The sequence below is a fragment of the Delphinapterus leucas genome, chromosome 11 (genome assembly GCF_059928025.1).
Source record: "Delphinapterus leucas isolate spDelLeu-1000000601 "Yukka" chromosome 11, BTC_Dleu_Yukka2, whole genome shotgun sequence".
Taxonomy (NCBI): domain Eukaryota; kingdom Metazoa; phylum Chordata; class Mammalia; order Artiodactyla; family Monodontidae; genus Delphinapterus; species Delphinapterus leucas.
Genome location: NC_143139.1, coordinates 73,637,413 through 73,655,708, shown reverse-complemented (window position 1 = coordinate 73,655,708; position 18,296 = coordinate 73,637,413). Strand labels below are relative to the sequence as shown.

Here is an 18,296-nt window from a genome sequence, read left to right as displayed (position 1 = left end):
TCACCAAAAATAAGTTTCTCTAAGTTTTACATGTTTCTGGTCCCAGGTTTTTCAGTCTCACAAAACTGCCTCTGTATTCTCAAATTTTCCCCTTAGTCTGGCCCTTCCTCAACTTGGATGTCTTGTTCTTGAATTGGGTAGAAAATATAGGTACTTGCCCACAGAAAACAATTTCCCTTTACTGTGCTTCCACAGAAACTTCAAGTCTAGAGAGTACGGAGTCCATAGAATGCTTCCTTGCTACCCCTTGCCCTCTCCACAGTCTTTTTGCTACAAAGTATGTTTTTGATGCCTATTAATAGCAAGTACTGGTACAGATGATAGATAGATAGATGGATGGATGGAGACTGATTTATAGTTCACTAAGTACTTCCATGTTGAGTCTCTGACTTGGTACATGTAACAAGTAATTTTTTAATCCCAAGTACAAGGATTTTATATTTGTAAATATATTTTTAATTTATAGTCACAATAGTATATTTTATTATATATATATACATATACATATAATTTTCTATATTATCTTGCCTAAAGCCTTAGAGCTGTAGGAGGTGAAGTAAAGTAGCTAGAAGTTAAAGTCCAGGTATTTTTCACTACTTGATGCTGCCAGATGACTTGCATTAAGTACAATCTTTGATTTTACTGTCCTTCTAATTACATCTCCTAAATATACCTCTGTAACACATTTCATCACTTAGTGATCAGTTTTCCTTGATTTCTTATATGTGTCTATCCCTATGCTAGGTGCTCTTTTCTCATCTTCTCTAGCTTGCTTTTATTTACTAAACTCTTAATAATATTAAAATCATAGTAAGTTTTATTAAGCACTTGTGCCCAATGCTTTTCATAGCTTCTGTTATATGAATCTCAAAACAATCCTTTATAGTAATATTATCACACCTGTCTTATAAATGAGGAAAATAAGTCTTAAAGAGATAGTAAATTGTGACCAAGGCCTTAGAGCTAGGAAGTGGCACAGCTGGGTTGTGCTGGGCTGACATCAGAGCTCATGTGTCTGACCATTTCACTCTGCTGCCATCTTAAGTCCTTCTTCCTGTGAATATTTATGCCTGTGTCATGTATGAGTCTACCTTTCCTAGGCTGGGACCCTTATGCCTGGATGCCACCACTTTCCAGGAGTCTTAATTTCCATATATTATGTCCCATCACTGAGGGACATGAAAAGGCCATGGAGGAGTAGAGAGATTATAAATTCACACTCTGGAGTTAGACCAACCTGGGTGAGAGGCTTGACTCAATCATTTAGCTGTTTTGTGACTTCAGGCTAGTTATTCCACATCTCTAAAACCTCAGTTTTGTTACCTATAAAATGAAGGTATTAGCGACTCCTATCTTCTAGGATATTTGTGAGGATTAATAGATGTGTCAATAAATAAGACTTGTAATATATATAGAGTACTTGGCCCAAAGTAAGCTCTCAATATATTTTATCTTAAAAATGGAAGAGGAAAAGAAAAAAAAAGTAATTTGGCTAAATGCTATAGTGGCAAAGGCTAATGATATTCTTTATAAATTTGCCTCTCTCCATCCCATTGCAAAATTTCCTTCCACAGTCAAACTTCCCATAACTTTTTTTTTGGAAACTGATGTCCCACAAGGGAAGACACTTAGAAACAAGGTAAGAATGATGGATGAGATGATAATTGGTGTTCCAGAGACACTACATTTTTTTTAATGTCTTTTCATAGTGATAGGGAAAAAAGGACATACACTCATTGCTTTGTTATATACTCACTTGCTTTCTTTATAGAAGTATTTTAAAAATCCACGTTTATTTATTCTAAGGAGACTCAAGTGGTTGAAATCCCTTATTCCAAGAGTGACTGATTTCCTGACATTTACTCATAAGAATAATGCCATTGTTATTCCATTTCCTCCATTTAAGAACATGTTATTTTAACTCTCTTTGGCCATCTGGGAGCATATTACTTTCCCCACTTAGTAGCTAGATAGCCTACAAAATGGGTAATTGTGAATCTCTGTTTCTTCATCAATGAAACGAGGTTAATGAAAAATAATTTATACATTGAAAAAAATTACATGAGCTAAGTTACGAAAATGCTAATCTCAGTGTCCAGCACATAACAGACATTTAGTAAGTAGAAGTTCCTTTCCTTAGTATCTCCCACACAAATCATACTACTATTGAGAAACTAATAGTCATTTTCAAATCAAATAGGGAATAAACTTTTACATTAAATAGACGATCTTGACAGAATTCAGTGGGTTGCAATGAAAATTTCAGACCAAACATAACCTGTGATTTTCCAGTTTTATTCTTTATGGACAACCAACCAATACTATTGGGTTGGCCAAAAAGTTCTTTCGGATTTTCCTGAAACATCTCATGGAAGAACCCGAACGAACTTTTTGGCCAACCCAATATCTGCTAAGCAGATGTTAGTTCTACATGTGACCCATTTGCTATTTTCTTTGTAGTTATTGCTGTTCTTGTAAATGGAACAATATGCCATTTAAAAAGCTGTATAAAAACCTAATAGAGCCACAGATGGCAGGATGAAATGAAAATAAAAGATTTAAACTTTTAAATTTACATTACTAAATTTTTAGAAGTCGTAGCCATTCACGAAGTACTATCCAGAGGTTTAGTGGATACTTTGGATTTAAAATATTTTCCCCAGGTGCCCCACATATGGCAGATCACTTGATTATAGGTCTCTGTACTCGTCTTGTATAAAGAAACAGTTTTGATTTTAAAGAAACAAGTAAGTGTTAGCTCTTGCTACACACTGTATTACAGAGGCATTTGATGTTTTCATGGAAAACTTGATTAAAACTAAAGCCAGCACAGTATATAAGTGTTAGTTATTAATTATGCTCATTAATAAAATACCTGGTTAAGTTTGTTTATAGGTTGAACTTATACATAATCGCTTTATTGTAGTGCAAATGCCCATCTCCTCAGTTTACAGTTATTATCCTTTGTCAATGGCAGTGCTAGCCCATTAACAAAGCTGTAAGAAACTAATGAAATTCAGGGTTTTTCTTCAGTTCTACAACTGTATCCTGGCAGTGGCTAAGACAAAAATCTACTACATGATAAACCCAGTCCATGTTTTTGTCATAATAAATCTAGGAGAAAAGCAGAAAGGGCTTGTACTACTTCCCAAAAGATATAGTATTGTATAAAAGGGATGAAGGAAAAAGATGAAAAGCAAAACTGATGAATCAGATGCAAAGAAAATCCTTTGAAACTGTATGTCTTTTGGAAAATTGATGGCACATGTTCTCATTAAGTCTTTGTACATTCTCTAATTACATTTATCTGCTAATTTAACTTCTTATATTTCCATATTGCAGGTCTTCCTCCTTCCCTTACTGAATTACATCTTGATGGCAACAAAATCACCAAAGTTGATGCAGCTAGCCTGAAAGGACTGAATAATTTGGCTAAGTAATAATATTCTTTCATAACATTCTATCAGTAAAATGGCTAGGTATATTGTGCCTATATGCTCAGAATTAGAAACATGATGATTGATTCTTTTGCCTAAACCACATTTTTTGTTGTTGTTTCTACAAACCTCAAACTTCAGCTTGCTCAATTATTAATATTAAAAAAAACTAATGAAATAGTGTTTTTATCATAACCCCACCAAAATCACCCTTATTTTTTATGAATACCATATTGTTTTTAGATTAATTTAGATATATGTACAAGATATTTGATTAAATCAGTATATTCATTCAATCTGTTCTAACTTGACTGTATGAAACAGAAGGCTAAGTAAATTATAACATAGTATTCAGAATTTGAAAATGTATTAAAATGAAAGTTACCAGACATGGGAATATTGGGCATCTCACACTACAGTACAGAATAGTTATCATGAGATTCTCTAATTCCTATTCTCTAAAGAGTTTAAAATGTCTCTGGACATTTAATGTACTCTAAAAAAACTTTTTTTCTGAGCCTTCTTAACTTTTTTTTTCCTTATAGATGATCACTAGTGCCCATCCTGCTTTCTAACCTAACTTCAGTCTTTCTGTATTTGCAATGTGGTGAAGCAATAAAAAACGAGTGCTGGCAGACCCTTTCAGCTGTCTTCAAGGAACACTCTGCTCTTCATCCACACGTATTGCTGAATGTCCTTACAGAGAAGCACAGGGTTGTACCAAATTGGCTCACTCCTTTTTTTGCATATAAATTTCATAGTGGATAAATAAATATAAAGCATATCATTTGTCTCTGAGGAATACCTAAGAGCAGATGGATATATAATGCAGTTTTTCCCATTTCTGTGGGTATCCCCCAGTGACCCAGTGGAGCGTGAGGCCTGAAGTTGTCATATGCATGTGACTATAGCTGCAATATATAACCCTGGCGTCTCAAATGATAAGAAATCCTTTATCTAAAGCTATTTTAATTACACTCTCTAATGAAGAAGATATTTTTCAAAATACTGTTATGCATTACCTACCTTTCTATGTTGATTAGGTCTCTCTAGCTGGAGAAAACTGTAGGAAGATAAGTTGCATTGTTTATTGTGTAGAACTGTGTAGAACAATTGCATTGTTTATTGTGCATTGTGTAGAACTGTCTTTTGGACAGCTATTATTATTGGATTATTATTATTATTAGGAGGAGGAAGAGGAAGAGTAGAAGTAGCAGTTGGGATTGACCATAGTATAAAATTCTAAATATGGTAAATCAGTCGTAATATTTGTGCCATTTTAGAAAAGTAAGTTTATTTTGTACTGAAAGTGGTATGGAGATTTTGAGTTTCCTCTCTTTAATATAAAATCGTATGCTTTGTATCAAATAGAAGCATAGAACTATAAAGAGCTAATAAACTTTGAAAAGGTCAATAGAAATGAAGATTTCTGTTTAAATGGATTTTGAATTCCATTCATTAAATCAGGGAAAAGACCTCATTGGCCACCAAACTTTCCCAACTCTTGAATTGACTAAATACATTTATCTTTGGAATCAAGTCCAGAAAAATCCAACTATTAAACCATCAAATCTTTATGTTTTTTGCTCCTCACTGATTTTGGAACATGAAGGGTATTTTGGTGATGAAAATCAAAACTGAGGAAAGGAGAAAAAAGCAGCCACTGATCTCAGAACATTGTTGCAGTGCAAATATTCCGATGAGTTACTAGGAACAAGTGAAGAGAAAATACTGTATGTCCCTCTGCAAAAAAATAAAGTGTTTTAATCAGGCAAACTTCCCTTTTCTTATTAAGCATATATATCATCATCTCCCCTAATAGGTGGAATATTCTTCGATGGAAAGAATCATAGTGGTTTTTGAGCCTGTCTCCTCTGCCCTCACAAGCCTAGGATAAAAGTCTTTAACATAATAGGTTCTCAAAAACATTTGATGAGTGAATATAAATTAATCATTGAAAATGTAGTTTCCTTCAATAGATAATTAAGATTATTATATTCTAAGAAATGTATTAGCCCAAATTGGATATGGGATTTAGAATGCTATAAGAAATAGAGACATGATCCTGAAATAGAAAAGGAAAGACCAGAAACAAGAGATGAAAGTTTAAGACTGGGAAAAAACAAAATATTATGAGACAAGATGCCAGGTTGATAATCAATAGGTAAGACAAACCAACTGTGCTATTAATAGCCTAAAATCAGTACACTTTAATCTCAGTTATTTCAAATACCAAGTCATGATTAAAATTGGAAGACTTTGGTTACCTAAACCAACATCTAAATCCCAAAAGGGCTCAAAGATCTCAACTAGCTGAAAGCAAGCAGGAATCATCCTACAAAAATGACCCAAGTCTTTCTCACTAAATTTGAAGGAATCCAATAGATTCTTCCCCTTTCTCTTCCTTGGAACTTTCTGGTTCTCTTCCACAACCTTGTTGCCTCATCTGTCTCTGCCCTTTTGGATTGACAGAACCCTGGTTCTGACAGAGATTTATTCCTAGAATGTTGGGTACACAAGTTTTGTCTTCAAGTCAACTTCTCCTGACTTTTGAATCCCATTTACTGTGAGGGGACATCACAGCTGCAGACTCTCACTTGTTAAACATCTAATTTTAAAAAAATACAACCCAAAACCTTGAGTGGCATTGTATAAGAAATGTCAGAGGGGCCAAGATCAGGGTCAGAGATCAGGGCTCTAGAGGCCAAGAATGTTGGCACCAGGCATATTCTGACAGTTAACAAACGGTCACTGATAAACTCAAACAAATGTAAAATGCTAATTCTGTTAACCTTTGTGGCAGGTAGGTTTATTGACTCATTAGAACCTTTCACTTTTTATTTACAACAAATAAATTTGTGTAATAAATATACAATTGCTTGGTTTACAAAGTGCCAGAAATGATAATGTTCCTTTCATTTTTCTCTCAAATGAATTCACTGTATTCATTATACAGTCAATTCAGCAGCTATTCATTGATCATATCAAGCTCTGTGTTAGTACTGGATATACCACAAGATAGTCACTTTTCTCAAGGCAAGACGCACAAGTACACAGTCCTTAGAGTTTTACAAGAGGGTGATAACAGGATGCCATATGAGCATTCACTAGGGGTACACCGTATCCAGCCTGGTACTGTCAGAGGAGTTTTAAAGAGGGTAACTCTGAGCTGAAACCTTAAGAACCAATGGGCTCTATCCAACTCAGAAAGTTTGGAAAAATCACATTAGGCAGAGGTAACAGTAAGTACAAAAACAAAACAAAACAAAATTCTTTTCCTATTGACTTGATTAATCACACAATGCCTGTAAGAAGGATCCACGTGTAGTGTATCCATTCGTTTCTATTTTCTGTTGCAGGTTGGGACTGGGTTTCAACAGCATTTCTGCTGTCGACAATGACTCTCTGGCCAACACTCCTCATTTGAGGGAACTTCATTTGAACAACAACAAGCTTATCAAAGTGCCTGGTGGGCTGGCGGATCATAAGTACATCCAGGTAATGCAATGCCACTAACTATTGTGAGGAATATCTAGGGAGCAAATCCTCCCTACTGGGATGCTAGGAGGCAGGAAGCTCTGCTTAGAAATTCTTTTGCAGAGATATTTTTAATGTTTCTACATATTCATTCTGGTTTTGTGAAATCTATAGATTTAAATTAGTATTACTTTTTTAAAATTAGGACTACTGCCTTGAACATACTATAATGCTTGCTTCCAGAATGTAATATTTTTTTTTATGAAGTAGGGTAGTTTCAAGTCACAGATCAGTGTAACAAATACATACTTGTTGGAAAAGATGATATCATCTGTAGTGCATAGATATGGAATAAAATAGTAATTGTAACCTTTAGCTTCAGCAGATGTCATATAGGTCAAAAGGCAGTGTTTATCTATTGATAGTAGTGTGACTGACTAAATTAACTTTATACAAATTATCAAGTTATAGTGTATTCTTAAAGATAAGAAGATATGGTTCAGTGGCCTACTATGGTAATATAGCTTTACAGTCCATAAATCTATAAATGTAAAGCGTGCTTATTACCTTAAATAATCATAGTAATTTCATATATAACAATATAAGATTTCCATTGTTACCTTGAGGAAATTAAACAAACTCATTATTTAAATTATATATTTTTAAAAGATCAATAATGTGGTCATCGACAGATTTTACATATTTGTATATTTCTTCTAATTTTTCAGTTTTTTTAAAGATTGTATTTAAATTGTTTCTTTCAGAAATTTCAGTAGGTACTTAGTGAAATTATGGTGATTCAGAAACTGTGTCTTAAACTGACACTCTTTTACAGATAAAACCATTTTATAAAGTTGACCTTTTGGTAATCTAGTATCTCAACTTCTTTGTTTGGGGTTCAAAATGGGTTTATCCTTTACTTTGCTGTCAACAGTGTCAATAAACTTCTGATCTCTTTTATTTTATTGAGTTGTGCCAAAAACTCCAAATTAAGTTTACATATCAAAATTTACATTAGCTAGCTTTCAGTAAAGTGTAAGAATTCTACATATGAAGATGAAATTAAAGACGTTTTATTTCATGCTGATTCATTTTCAGTGGGTCTTTGGTGGTGGTGGTAGAGCGGTGAGTAAGCATAGCTTGGAGCCACAAGTAAAACCAAGATGCTTGGAAGACCTAATAAAAATAGCTAATGTTATCATTATTAAGGTTTTTGTTGGTGGTGGGCTTTCTTGTTTGGTTGGTTTGGGTTTTGTTTTTAGATTTCACAATAATAATTTTCATCTTCTTGATTACTGTTTTTCAAATTTTAGTCTGGACATATTACTGAGTTCATAAAATCAGTTTAATAGTTTCATTTGGAACATCCCATGGGATGGGATGGAATAAGTTGAATAGAATAGAAAATGTCACTGTAATTGCAAGTATTTTATAAAATTTTTGTTTCATATGCATAGATCCATATATACTAAAGCTCAATATATAGTGTGTGTCTTACTGTGGGTCACAGAGAAAAAATTCTAAAACATGCCATTTTGAAATCTTTGTTGAATATCAGCAAATCTCATGGGCATTCACACAGAGCCCCACATTCAGAAGGACCTCACTCTTGGTTTTCCATCTCTAATTGGCATCCATGTACCCATTTTACTTGCATTTCTAGAGGGTCCCAGGGGTTTCACCTACTCTACTTTCTTTTCTATATCTATATAGTCCAATTATTTTTAGCAAAATCATGTAATTATTCAACCATCACCACAATCCAGTTTTAGAACATTTTGATTACCTCCAAAATATCCCTTTTATATATTTCTACTTGTTCTTAATCTCATCCCCAGCCACAGGGAACCATTAATCTACTTTCTGTCTCTATGGATTTGCCTTTTCTACACATTTCATATAAATGTAATCATACAATGTATGGCTTTTGTGGCTGGCTTCTTTCACTTATCATAGTAATTTTAGGTCACCCATATCATAACGTGTGTCAGTAATTCATTCATTTTTATTGATGAATCGCATTTCATTGTATGGATATACCACATTTTGTTTGCTAGTACTATACCTTTTGATAACTGTAGGTTTTGATTATGTTTAGAAATTAGAAATGAAGGCCCTCTAACGTTGTTCTTATTTTTCAAAATTTTGGCTATTCTTGTTTCTTTGCATTCCATTCAGATTTTAGAACCAGCTTGTTCATTTCTTCTCAGATAGATTGCTAGGGCTTTGATAGGAGTTGTGTTGAATCTGTAGATCAATTAGGGGAGAATTTTCCTTGTAATAACATTGAGTCTTCCAATGCACAAGCATGGGATATCTCTCTATTTTGTCTTTATTTTCTCACAGCAATATTTTGGCATCTTTAGTGTGCAAGTTTTACAATTTTTTATTAAGTTTGTTCCTAAATTTTGTATTATTTTTGATGCTGTTGTGAATGAATTGTTTACCATAATTTTATTTTTGAATTTTTTGTTGTTAGTGTATAGAAATTCAGTTGATTTTTGTGTATCTTTCTTCTACCCTAGTGCTGTGCTGAAATTGTTTTTAGTTGCAGTAATTTTTTGTGAATTCCTTTGGATATTCTACATTCAGGATCATGTAATTTGTAAATAAAGAGAATTTTAAGTATTCTTTTTTATCTGAATTCCTTTAATTTCTTTTCCTTACTTCATTGCATTGGCTAGAATCTCCAGTACAATGTTGAATAGAAGTGATAAAATTAGACATCTTTGCCTGGTCCCTAGTTTAAAAGGGCAACCAACCTTTTGCCATTCAGCATGATGCTAGCTATAGGTCTTTTGTAGATGCTCTTTATCAAGTTAAAAACATTCCCTTTGATTTCTAGTTTACTGAAAATTTTTATCATGAAAGCGTTTTTTCAAATGCTTTCTCTTTTCTATTGAGATGATCATGTGATTTTGTCCTTTATTCCTTTAATATGTTATATTAAATTAATTGATTTCCAGTTAAATAAGTTTTTACACCCTTGAGATAAATCATGCTTGGTCTTGGCCATGGTGAATAGTCCTTTTATAATGTTGTGAGATACAGACAGTTTCCTAATATTTTGTTAATTTTTTGTCTATATAGGAGATATTTAATTGTAGTTTTCTTTTTTGTGATGATTTTTGTTTGGCTTTAAGAAAATATTGACCTCATAGAACAGGTTGGAAATTTACTTTCCTTTTTACACAGACTAATACTTTCTTTATGTCTTGTTATTTCCTTCTCTCGTTTTCACTATTAGCCATAAACTCTCACCAAACACCTCTCTCCTTTCTTGTTAATCACTTCTGAGAAATGGAGAATGGTCAATGACAAGAAGAAATTTTCAAAGTTTGAGAATCACACACACACACACGAACCTCACAGATACTGTTTTGATTTTAATATTCCTTGTTTCTATTTTTGTAATACATCTATTGTTCTCCTTCTAAACCCTTTCTTAATCAAGACCCTTTTCACCAGCATATGAGTGCAAGTGTTCTGGTAGGTGGAACAATATTTCAAGTCAATTATTATTATTATTATTTTTTGCGGTACGTGGGCCTCTCACTGTTGTGACCTCTCCTGTGCAGAGCACAGGCTCCGGACGCACAGGCTCAGTGGCCATGGCTCACGGGCCCAGCTGCTCCGCAGCATGTGGGATCTTCCCGGACCGGGGCACGAACCCGTGTCCCCTGCATCGGCAGGCGGACTCTCAACCACTGCACCACCAGGGAAGCCATCAAATCAATTATTTTAAGGGAGTACCTCATAGGTTTTATAGCTTGCTTTAGAAATTATTGCCTTAGCATTATATTTTAGCCTTGGTTTTATAATCAATTCACTTCTTATTCTTCAGAATTCACATATAAATAATGGGAGTAAAAACTCATTTCTATAATTCTTTTTAAAGTCTGATATTAATTTCCCTAAGAAAATCTATGAACAAATTACCATTATCTTAAACATAACCATAAAATATATTTCAGAAAAAATTTCTGATGAACTATAACATTATATTCATTGAGCTGAATTTGTAACATAGAATACATTTTTGTTAAAAATTTCTTGGTCTATATATTCCAAATGCAGTGACATTCAAGCTTTTCTTAGAGTTTGCGATTTTTAATTTTGATTCTAATACTCTATATCCTTTCTTACTTCACTATATATTACTTCCTTATTTTATATAATTCATTAAAAGGTCTATCATTTTACCTTTGCCCTGAAAACATAACATTCCATGTAGACACAATTTATGAAATAACCATGAATTCATTCATTTATTCATTCAACATATATTTGTTGAACACCTACTCTGTTCTAGTAGACACTGGAGATACAGTCACGAACAAAACTGAACAGGTTTCCTACCTCATAGAGCTTTTATTCTAGAGGAGGAAAACAGACAAAAAGCAAATATGTGTTATATAGTGATCATTATGCTGAATAAAAATAAATAAATATAATTGGAACAGAAAATGGCAGAATGGGATAGTCAAGAAAGACTTCTTTGGTAAGGATAAATGAATTACATGAGTCAGTAAGACTTGGAGACATCTTGGAGAAGTTTATGCCAGAAGGAGGAAACAGTGTGTGTCAACCTGAGGAGGGACCATCCTCTAGAGAAGAGAAACAAGTAGGTTAGGGTGGTTGGATTGAACAGTGAGGAGAGATGAGCTCAGAGTAGAAGGATGCCAGATCATGTAGGATTTGTCAGCCACTGTGAGAACTTTGGATTTTACTCTGCATAAGATGGGAAGCTGCTGGGGTATTGAGGCAAAGATGATATAACTTGCTTACATTTTTAAATAATTGGTGAAAGGAAGGAAGGAAGGATGGGAGGGAGGCAGGCAGGAGGGAAGGAAGGAAGGGAGAAAAAGAGAAAGAAAGAAAGAACAGATTTCAAGAAGGCAAAAGAGGAAGCAGGAAGAACAATCAGGGCAACTTCAATAATCCAGAAGGAAATAATGGTGGCTTTGGATAAGGCTGTAGGAGTAGATATGGGGCAGAAGTAGATTATGTATTTGTTGATGGTTGGGCAGAGAGTATAAGAGACAGGGAGAGTCAAAGATAATGTCAATGTTTTTAGCCTGAGTCATCTGGAAAGACTGAAATGTCATATACTGAGATGAGGAAGACTAAGGGAGGGAAAAGCAAGATTAAAAAGAGAGAGAGAGGGCTTCCCTGGTGGCGCAGTGGTTGAGAGTCGCCTGCCGATGCAGGGAACACGGGTTCGTGCCCCGGTCCGGGAAGAGCCCACATGCTGCAGAGTGGCTGGGCCCGTGAGCCATGGCTGCTGAGCCTGCATGTCTGGAGCCTGTGCTCCGCAACGGGAGAGGCCACAACAGTGAGAGGCCCGCGTACCGCAAAAAAAAAAAAAAAAGAGAGAGAGAAATCAAAAGTTTGGTTTGAGAAGTATTAAGGTATTTAAACTGAAGGATGAGTGTACTAAAACAGAATAAAGTATATACGTGTATGGTCTCAATATATTTAGAGGAAAATAACCATGTGCCATTATTTTGGGTTGTAGGTTGTCTACCTTCATAACAACAACATCTCTGCAATCGGCCCTAACGACTTCTGCCCACCTGGATACAACACCAAAAAGGCTTCTTATTCTGGGGTGAGCCTTTTCAGCAACCCAGTCCAGTACTGGGAGATCCAGCCATCCACCTTCCGATGTGTCTATGTGCGCTCTGCCATTCAGCTCGGAAACTACAAGTAGTTCCGAAGAAAACCCTCGTTTTTATAACCTGGCAAAATCCCGTTAATGTCACTACTCAAACAAAAAAAAAAAAAAAAAAAATGAAAGCTAGATACTGGAAACCTAACTGCAATGTGGATGTTTTCCCCACATGACTTATTATGCGTAAAGCCAAATATGCAGTTTAAATAATTGCCTACAATAAAAAAAAATATTTTGCCTGCCATTTTCAGAATCCTGTTTTGAAGTTTATTATTGATGTTAACTGAGCTATTGCAGATATTCTTATTTCACTAAATGTAAAATTTGGAGTAAACAATTTAGTAGAGCTTTTAATTTCCAGAAGAAATCAATAAAAATGGTATCAATCTTCTGTAACTCATAGGGGGGGTTAGCGCCTTTGACATAGTCTAGCAATAATGTATTCATCCCCATTATTACTGATTAAGCCTCATTTGAGTGTGTAAATTCAATACAGGCTATGTAAAATTTTTGCTAATGTCATTATTTTGAAAAAAAATAAATTCACAAGTACATTTTAAATTACTATTGTATAAAAGCGTAATTGTAAATCTTCCCTAACCTCAATTTTCTGAAGAGAGTAAACATCGCTTTCTTGATTAAAACAGCACACCTTTTCAAGTTCTTAGGTATGTATTCTACCTCTGTCCTTTGACATTTGTGCATTATAACTTACTTTATCTATATTCAGTATTAAGCTGATAAGGCACAAAACTGACTTTCTCTTATTGGTCTAAAAAACCAATATTTTTAGTTACTAAATACTAAACCAATTTTAAAACTATTATGTGTGTAATCAGGCTGAGCATTTCTGTACTTACTAGGTGTATTAGAAATATTTCCTGCATTTAGTTAAACCTTCAATTAAAATTTTTTTTTTCTGCAGGATTTAGAAATAGCTATCAAAGAAGACCATTCAATAAGCCTGGGGAATGGGCTGATTTACCAAGAGTAAATATTTATCAAAAAATACATTTATGCTATCACCATCTAATAAGTAAACATGAGAAAACAGTTTATTTCTTTTATAGCCTTGGGTGTTTTCTGATTGTAAATACTGAGACCCAGATCCAAACTGGTAACGATAAAGGGAAATACAAAACAGTCCTGCTATTAGATGAGCCTCTAGTGGAGTTTCTCTGCAATTCTTTCAGCTTTGCCTTCCTTCATTACATTTTCAGGCTGGCTTCCCGTATGGTTGGAAAATATGAATCTCCTCCATCATTTACCCACACACAAAAGCATATTAACACAAAATTTCAGGAAAAGTCATGAGATTCTCTCTCATCATTACATACAAATTTCACAACCCTATAGAGTAAATGAGTAGATACTATTGTTATTCTCATTTTGTAGAAAAGTAAACTGAAGTTAGGAGAAGTTTAATAACTTTCTTATAGTTAAATACCTGGTAAATACCTGGCAATAGAGCTTTCTCTTTTAACTTTTGTACAAGTCAGGGTCTGGTAGAAAACAGAATTTACCCCAAAGAATTTAAATGAGGATAATTTAATGAAGGGACTATTTTAGAGTGTGTGCAGAGTTTATGGCATGAAATTAGGGATGGTGAGGCACCTAGGAATGGGCAATGGAGGAAAGGCATTCTCACCCATGTGGCTAAATGGACAGCAGAAGAAATGGAGTTTTTGGAACTAAGTGAGAGGACAGCCATGGAAGGTTTCCATGCCCAGGCAGCCATGTCCGTGGAAGGATTGCAACATCTACCAGAGGTGAAGTACTGAAGCAGGGTATCAACCTTTCTTTCCTTCTACTTAACATCCTTTCACTGATCAAACCTAAAGGGAAGATAACCATCAAGAAAACCAGGAAGATTAAGCCTCTTCCTGGGGCAGAGCAGAGAAGGGAGGGGAATGGATCTGGTCAGGACACTCAAAGAGTAACTAGCCCAAACACTATAACAGTATCCGTAGGATGATTGAACAAATTCCACCAGCCTCAGCTAAGCATTACATTTACATTGTTTGTCATCTCAGGCACTTTTTATGACCCCAATTATTTTACACTTTTCTGCATTGATCAGAGGTGCTAATAAATACAAAAATAGTTGATGAAACTTTGTCAAATGATTAGCTAAATCTGGTTTTCCATTATGAAACAGCAGACTGTTTTTATAATGGCTCTGACTAAAACAGAGTTCACTTATTGAAAGAAATATGGTTAGTATTAAAAATTGAAGAGTAAACAGAAGATGCACACTGTCAATATTAACGGGCAGTCAATTATGTTTTGTACATAAATTTGGCAGAAAACCAAGATAATATTTGGATAATTATAAGAATCATGAGGGGGCTTCCCTGGTAGTGCAGTGGTTAAGAATCCGCCTGCCAATGCAAGGGACACGGGTTCAAGCCCTGGTCCAGGAAGATCCCATGTGCCGCGGAGCACCTAAGCCCGTGCGCCGCAACTACTGAGCCCGCGTGCATGCCTAGAACCTGAGCTCCGCAACAAGAGAAGCCACGGCAGTGAGAACCGCGCGCACCGCAACAAAGACACAATACAGCCAAAAATAAAATAAATTAATAAAAAATAAATTTAAAAAACAAGAATCATGAGAGTCAGAGCACAGGGCTCTAAACTGTTGCAGTTAAAGTCATATTCTCCTCATACCAGTTACTGCCTGGAATGTACAAAGCTCTGTACGAGCTATTTAATTATCAAGTGATCATGTTAGTGATATTTATTCATAGTCTATTATCAGCCAATAAATGGAAAATGCTATTTATTGCTTTAGCGTACTCTATTCATTCATTTGTTCATTCATTCAATAAACTAGCACTGAATATATTGCAGACATGAGATAACTCCTGGTAGAAAGATAAAAACAACAACAGCAACAGTAGCAACAATAGATATTTATTTCTAGAGTTTATACAATGCATACAACAAATTACCAGCTTCTGTGTTTGGCTCTTTTTGGACCATGTCTACTTATCACAAAAATTCCATAAGAATGTCCTATTTCCATTTCACAGATAATGAAATTGAGATATAGGAAATGCAGACTCAGAATCATAGCCCTGATCCAGTTAGGGTCAGCCCTTGCTTATGCAACAGTTTATGCAATTCATAGCATGTCAAGACCAAAGGTGATAGTCTTAAAAATTATGAAGGGAATCTATCCATGGTTCTCAGCAGTTCCTCCACATAGTGTTAATAGGTTAGAGTGTTGAGGTGCAGGTGCCATAAAGATAATCACTATTATTTATTGAATACTATGTCTTAACTGTATATAAAGTATCTTATTTAATGTTTACAACAGCCCTGTGGGCTCTGTGTGGTTATTTAATATCCCTTTTACAGATGAGCAGATGGAGCCACAGAGAGGTCAAGTAATTTTCCCATGGATACACAGCCTGTAAGTAAGAAAGGCAAACTTTCTGTCACTTCAATGCGTTGCTTTCTGCTGCTTTAGAAAAGAATGTGCCCAACAATGAAGAATCACTGAGCATCCATAGCATCTTCCATCTTCTTTGCAATAGTGTGCAGGGCTATAAAATAATGGGCATCCCACCAGTCCAAATTAGTGTTTTCACATTTCAAAAAGGATAAATTTGCTCATAAAAATTGAAAATATTGTACAAAAACTGTTCAACTTTGAAAATGTTCTATATCGATACTGTTCAGTACTGTATCCACTAGCCAAATATGGCTATGGAGTACTAGAAATGTGATAGAATTGAAGAACTTTTAAATTTTATTTAATTTTAATGAATTTTAAGTTAATAGCCATATGTAACTGGTGGGTATCATATTCTAAATACTCCCAATGACTTTAAATATGATTTTCATGGTACAGAGTGGATTTTTATTCATGGAAAAGTATTTACTAGGTCTGTGCCAGGCACTGGGGATATAAGAATGAATAAGATGCCATCTTTGACTTTAAGGTGATCAGAGTTTAACAAAGGACACAATCATTTAACCCAACAATAGAAATACAGAGGGATAAATTTTATCATAGGAGTATATGCAAGTTACAGCAGTAGTTCAGAGGATCTTCCAAGGGTAGGAGAATAAGCACAGAGGAACATGGAAGACTTCACTGAGCAGATAAGTGTTGAAGTGGACTTTGATGAATGTGTGAAGGTTCAACAGGGAGATTTGGTGGGGACTAAGTTCGACCACTCAGAAGTGTACATAAGGGCTTCCCTGGTGGCGCAGTGGTTGGGGGTCCACCTGCCGATGCAGGGGACACGGGTTCGTGCCTCAGTCCGGAAAGATCCCCCATGCTAAGGAGCGGCTGGGCCCGTGAGCCACGGCCGCTGAGCCTGCGCGTCTGGAGCCTGTGCTCCACAACGGGAGAGGCCACAGCAGTGAGAGGCCCACGTACCGCAAAAAAGAAAAGAAAGAAAGAAAAAAGAAGTGTACATAGCACGTCATCTCTGATCCACTGGCATAAAGGAGGATTTGCTCCTTTACTTTCTTCTGAAGCAGAAGCAGTGGTTTTTATGTACATTTGATATACACGGAGCTGAGGATAACATTAGCAGAAGTGGCCTTTTTTCTCTTTCCACAGTCTTGCTGGCCCACAAAATATCAATTTCCCAGAATGTTCAATAGGAAGGAGGAAACGTCTTTCCTCTTCTCTCTCACACCTCTCAAGAGATCCCACTCTCATGACTACAGTGAAACGGTAATCTCTATGGGAAGGCATTTGGCGTTCAAGGTCTGCGTCATCTCTAGACAATTTTTTCAGAGCTGGACCTTGAATGCTGCACTCTCCTCTCTAGTCTTGCCTCCTTCATGCTGTAGCTTCCTCTTGTAGGGGAAAAAGTGCAGCTACCCTGCTGCTTAATCTGCAGCTGGGTGAGGAATGGCTAGAGATAGAATGATGGGGAAGATTTTGGAGTTTCCTCTGCAAGGTAGATATGCCAGCACACCTTTTCCAGCAGTAAAACTGTTTCTAATTTTGTTCAGATCCATAGGAGAGGGAGGACTAACCCTTCAGCATCCCATTCTTAGGTATCAGCACAACTTTTTCTTGTATATTTTCTTTTGAAATAAAGATAAATGTGGCTCATTTCCTTGACTTCAACATTTGTTATTCACATACTTAGGAGAGTTACTTTACCCTTCTGTGACTCATTTCCCTGTCTGTGAAATGGGAATAATAATAGTGCATACCTTATAGATTGGTGTGTGAATTAAGTGGGTTAACTTAGAGTGTAACTCTCAGATCAGAGCCTAATACATGAAATGGGTTTAAATATGTCGATTGCTGTTGCTGTTTTTCCCCAGGCTGCATAGTTTGGGCTGCAATCATCTCAAGGGAAATTATGTCTCAAGTCTAGGGTGGGGTCTGAGATTGTTCATTTCAAAAAAGCTCCCAGGAATGTTGCTGTTCCTCGGTCTGTACTTTGAGGGACAAAGCAATAAGGTCCTCTCATTTCCTATTGGACCATGTCTGTCTCTTGTCTCCCACTGCTTGGCTCCTGTGAACAACCCCCCCTGCCCCCTTGCTACACACTGTATTAGTGTCCTAGTGCTGCTGTAACAAAGTACCACAAACTGGCTGGCTTAAAATAACAGAAACTTATTCTCTCACAGTTCTGGAGGCTAGAAGTCCAAGATCAAGGTGTTGGCAGGGCCATGCTCCCTCTGAAGGCTCCAAGGGAGACACCTCCATGCTGCTTCTAGGTCCCAGGTAG

General features: G+C 35.8%; 1 protein-coding gene across 2 annotated transcripts in view; it reads left to right on the top strand.

Moving 5' to 3' along the window:
- DCN (decorin) overlaps window positions 1-13,152 on the top strand; it is a 36,880-nt gene extending 23,728 nt beyond the window's left edge. For both annotated transcript variants that reach the window (XM_022552471.3, XM_022552472.3), the window contains exons 6-8: window positions 3,343-3,436; window positions 6,797-6,935; window positions 12,433-13,152. In XM_022552471.3, the coding sequence (XP_022408179.1) occupies window positions 3,343-3,436; window positions 6,797-6,935; window positions 12,433-12,627 (428 nt within the window). In that variant the 3' untranslated portion in view covers window positions 12,628-13,152. The remainder of the gene's footprint in view (window positions 1-3,342; window positions 3,437-6,796; window positions 6,936-12,432) is intronic.
- Window positions 13,153-18,296: the final 5,144 nt, after the last annotated feature.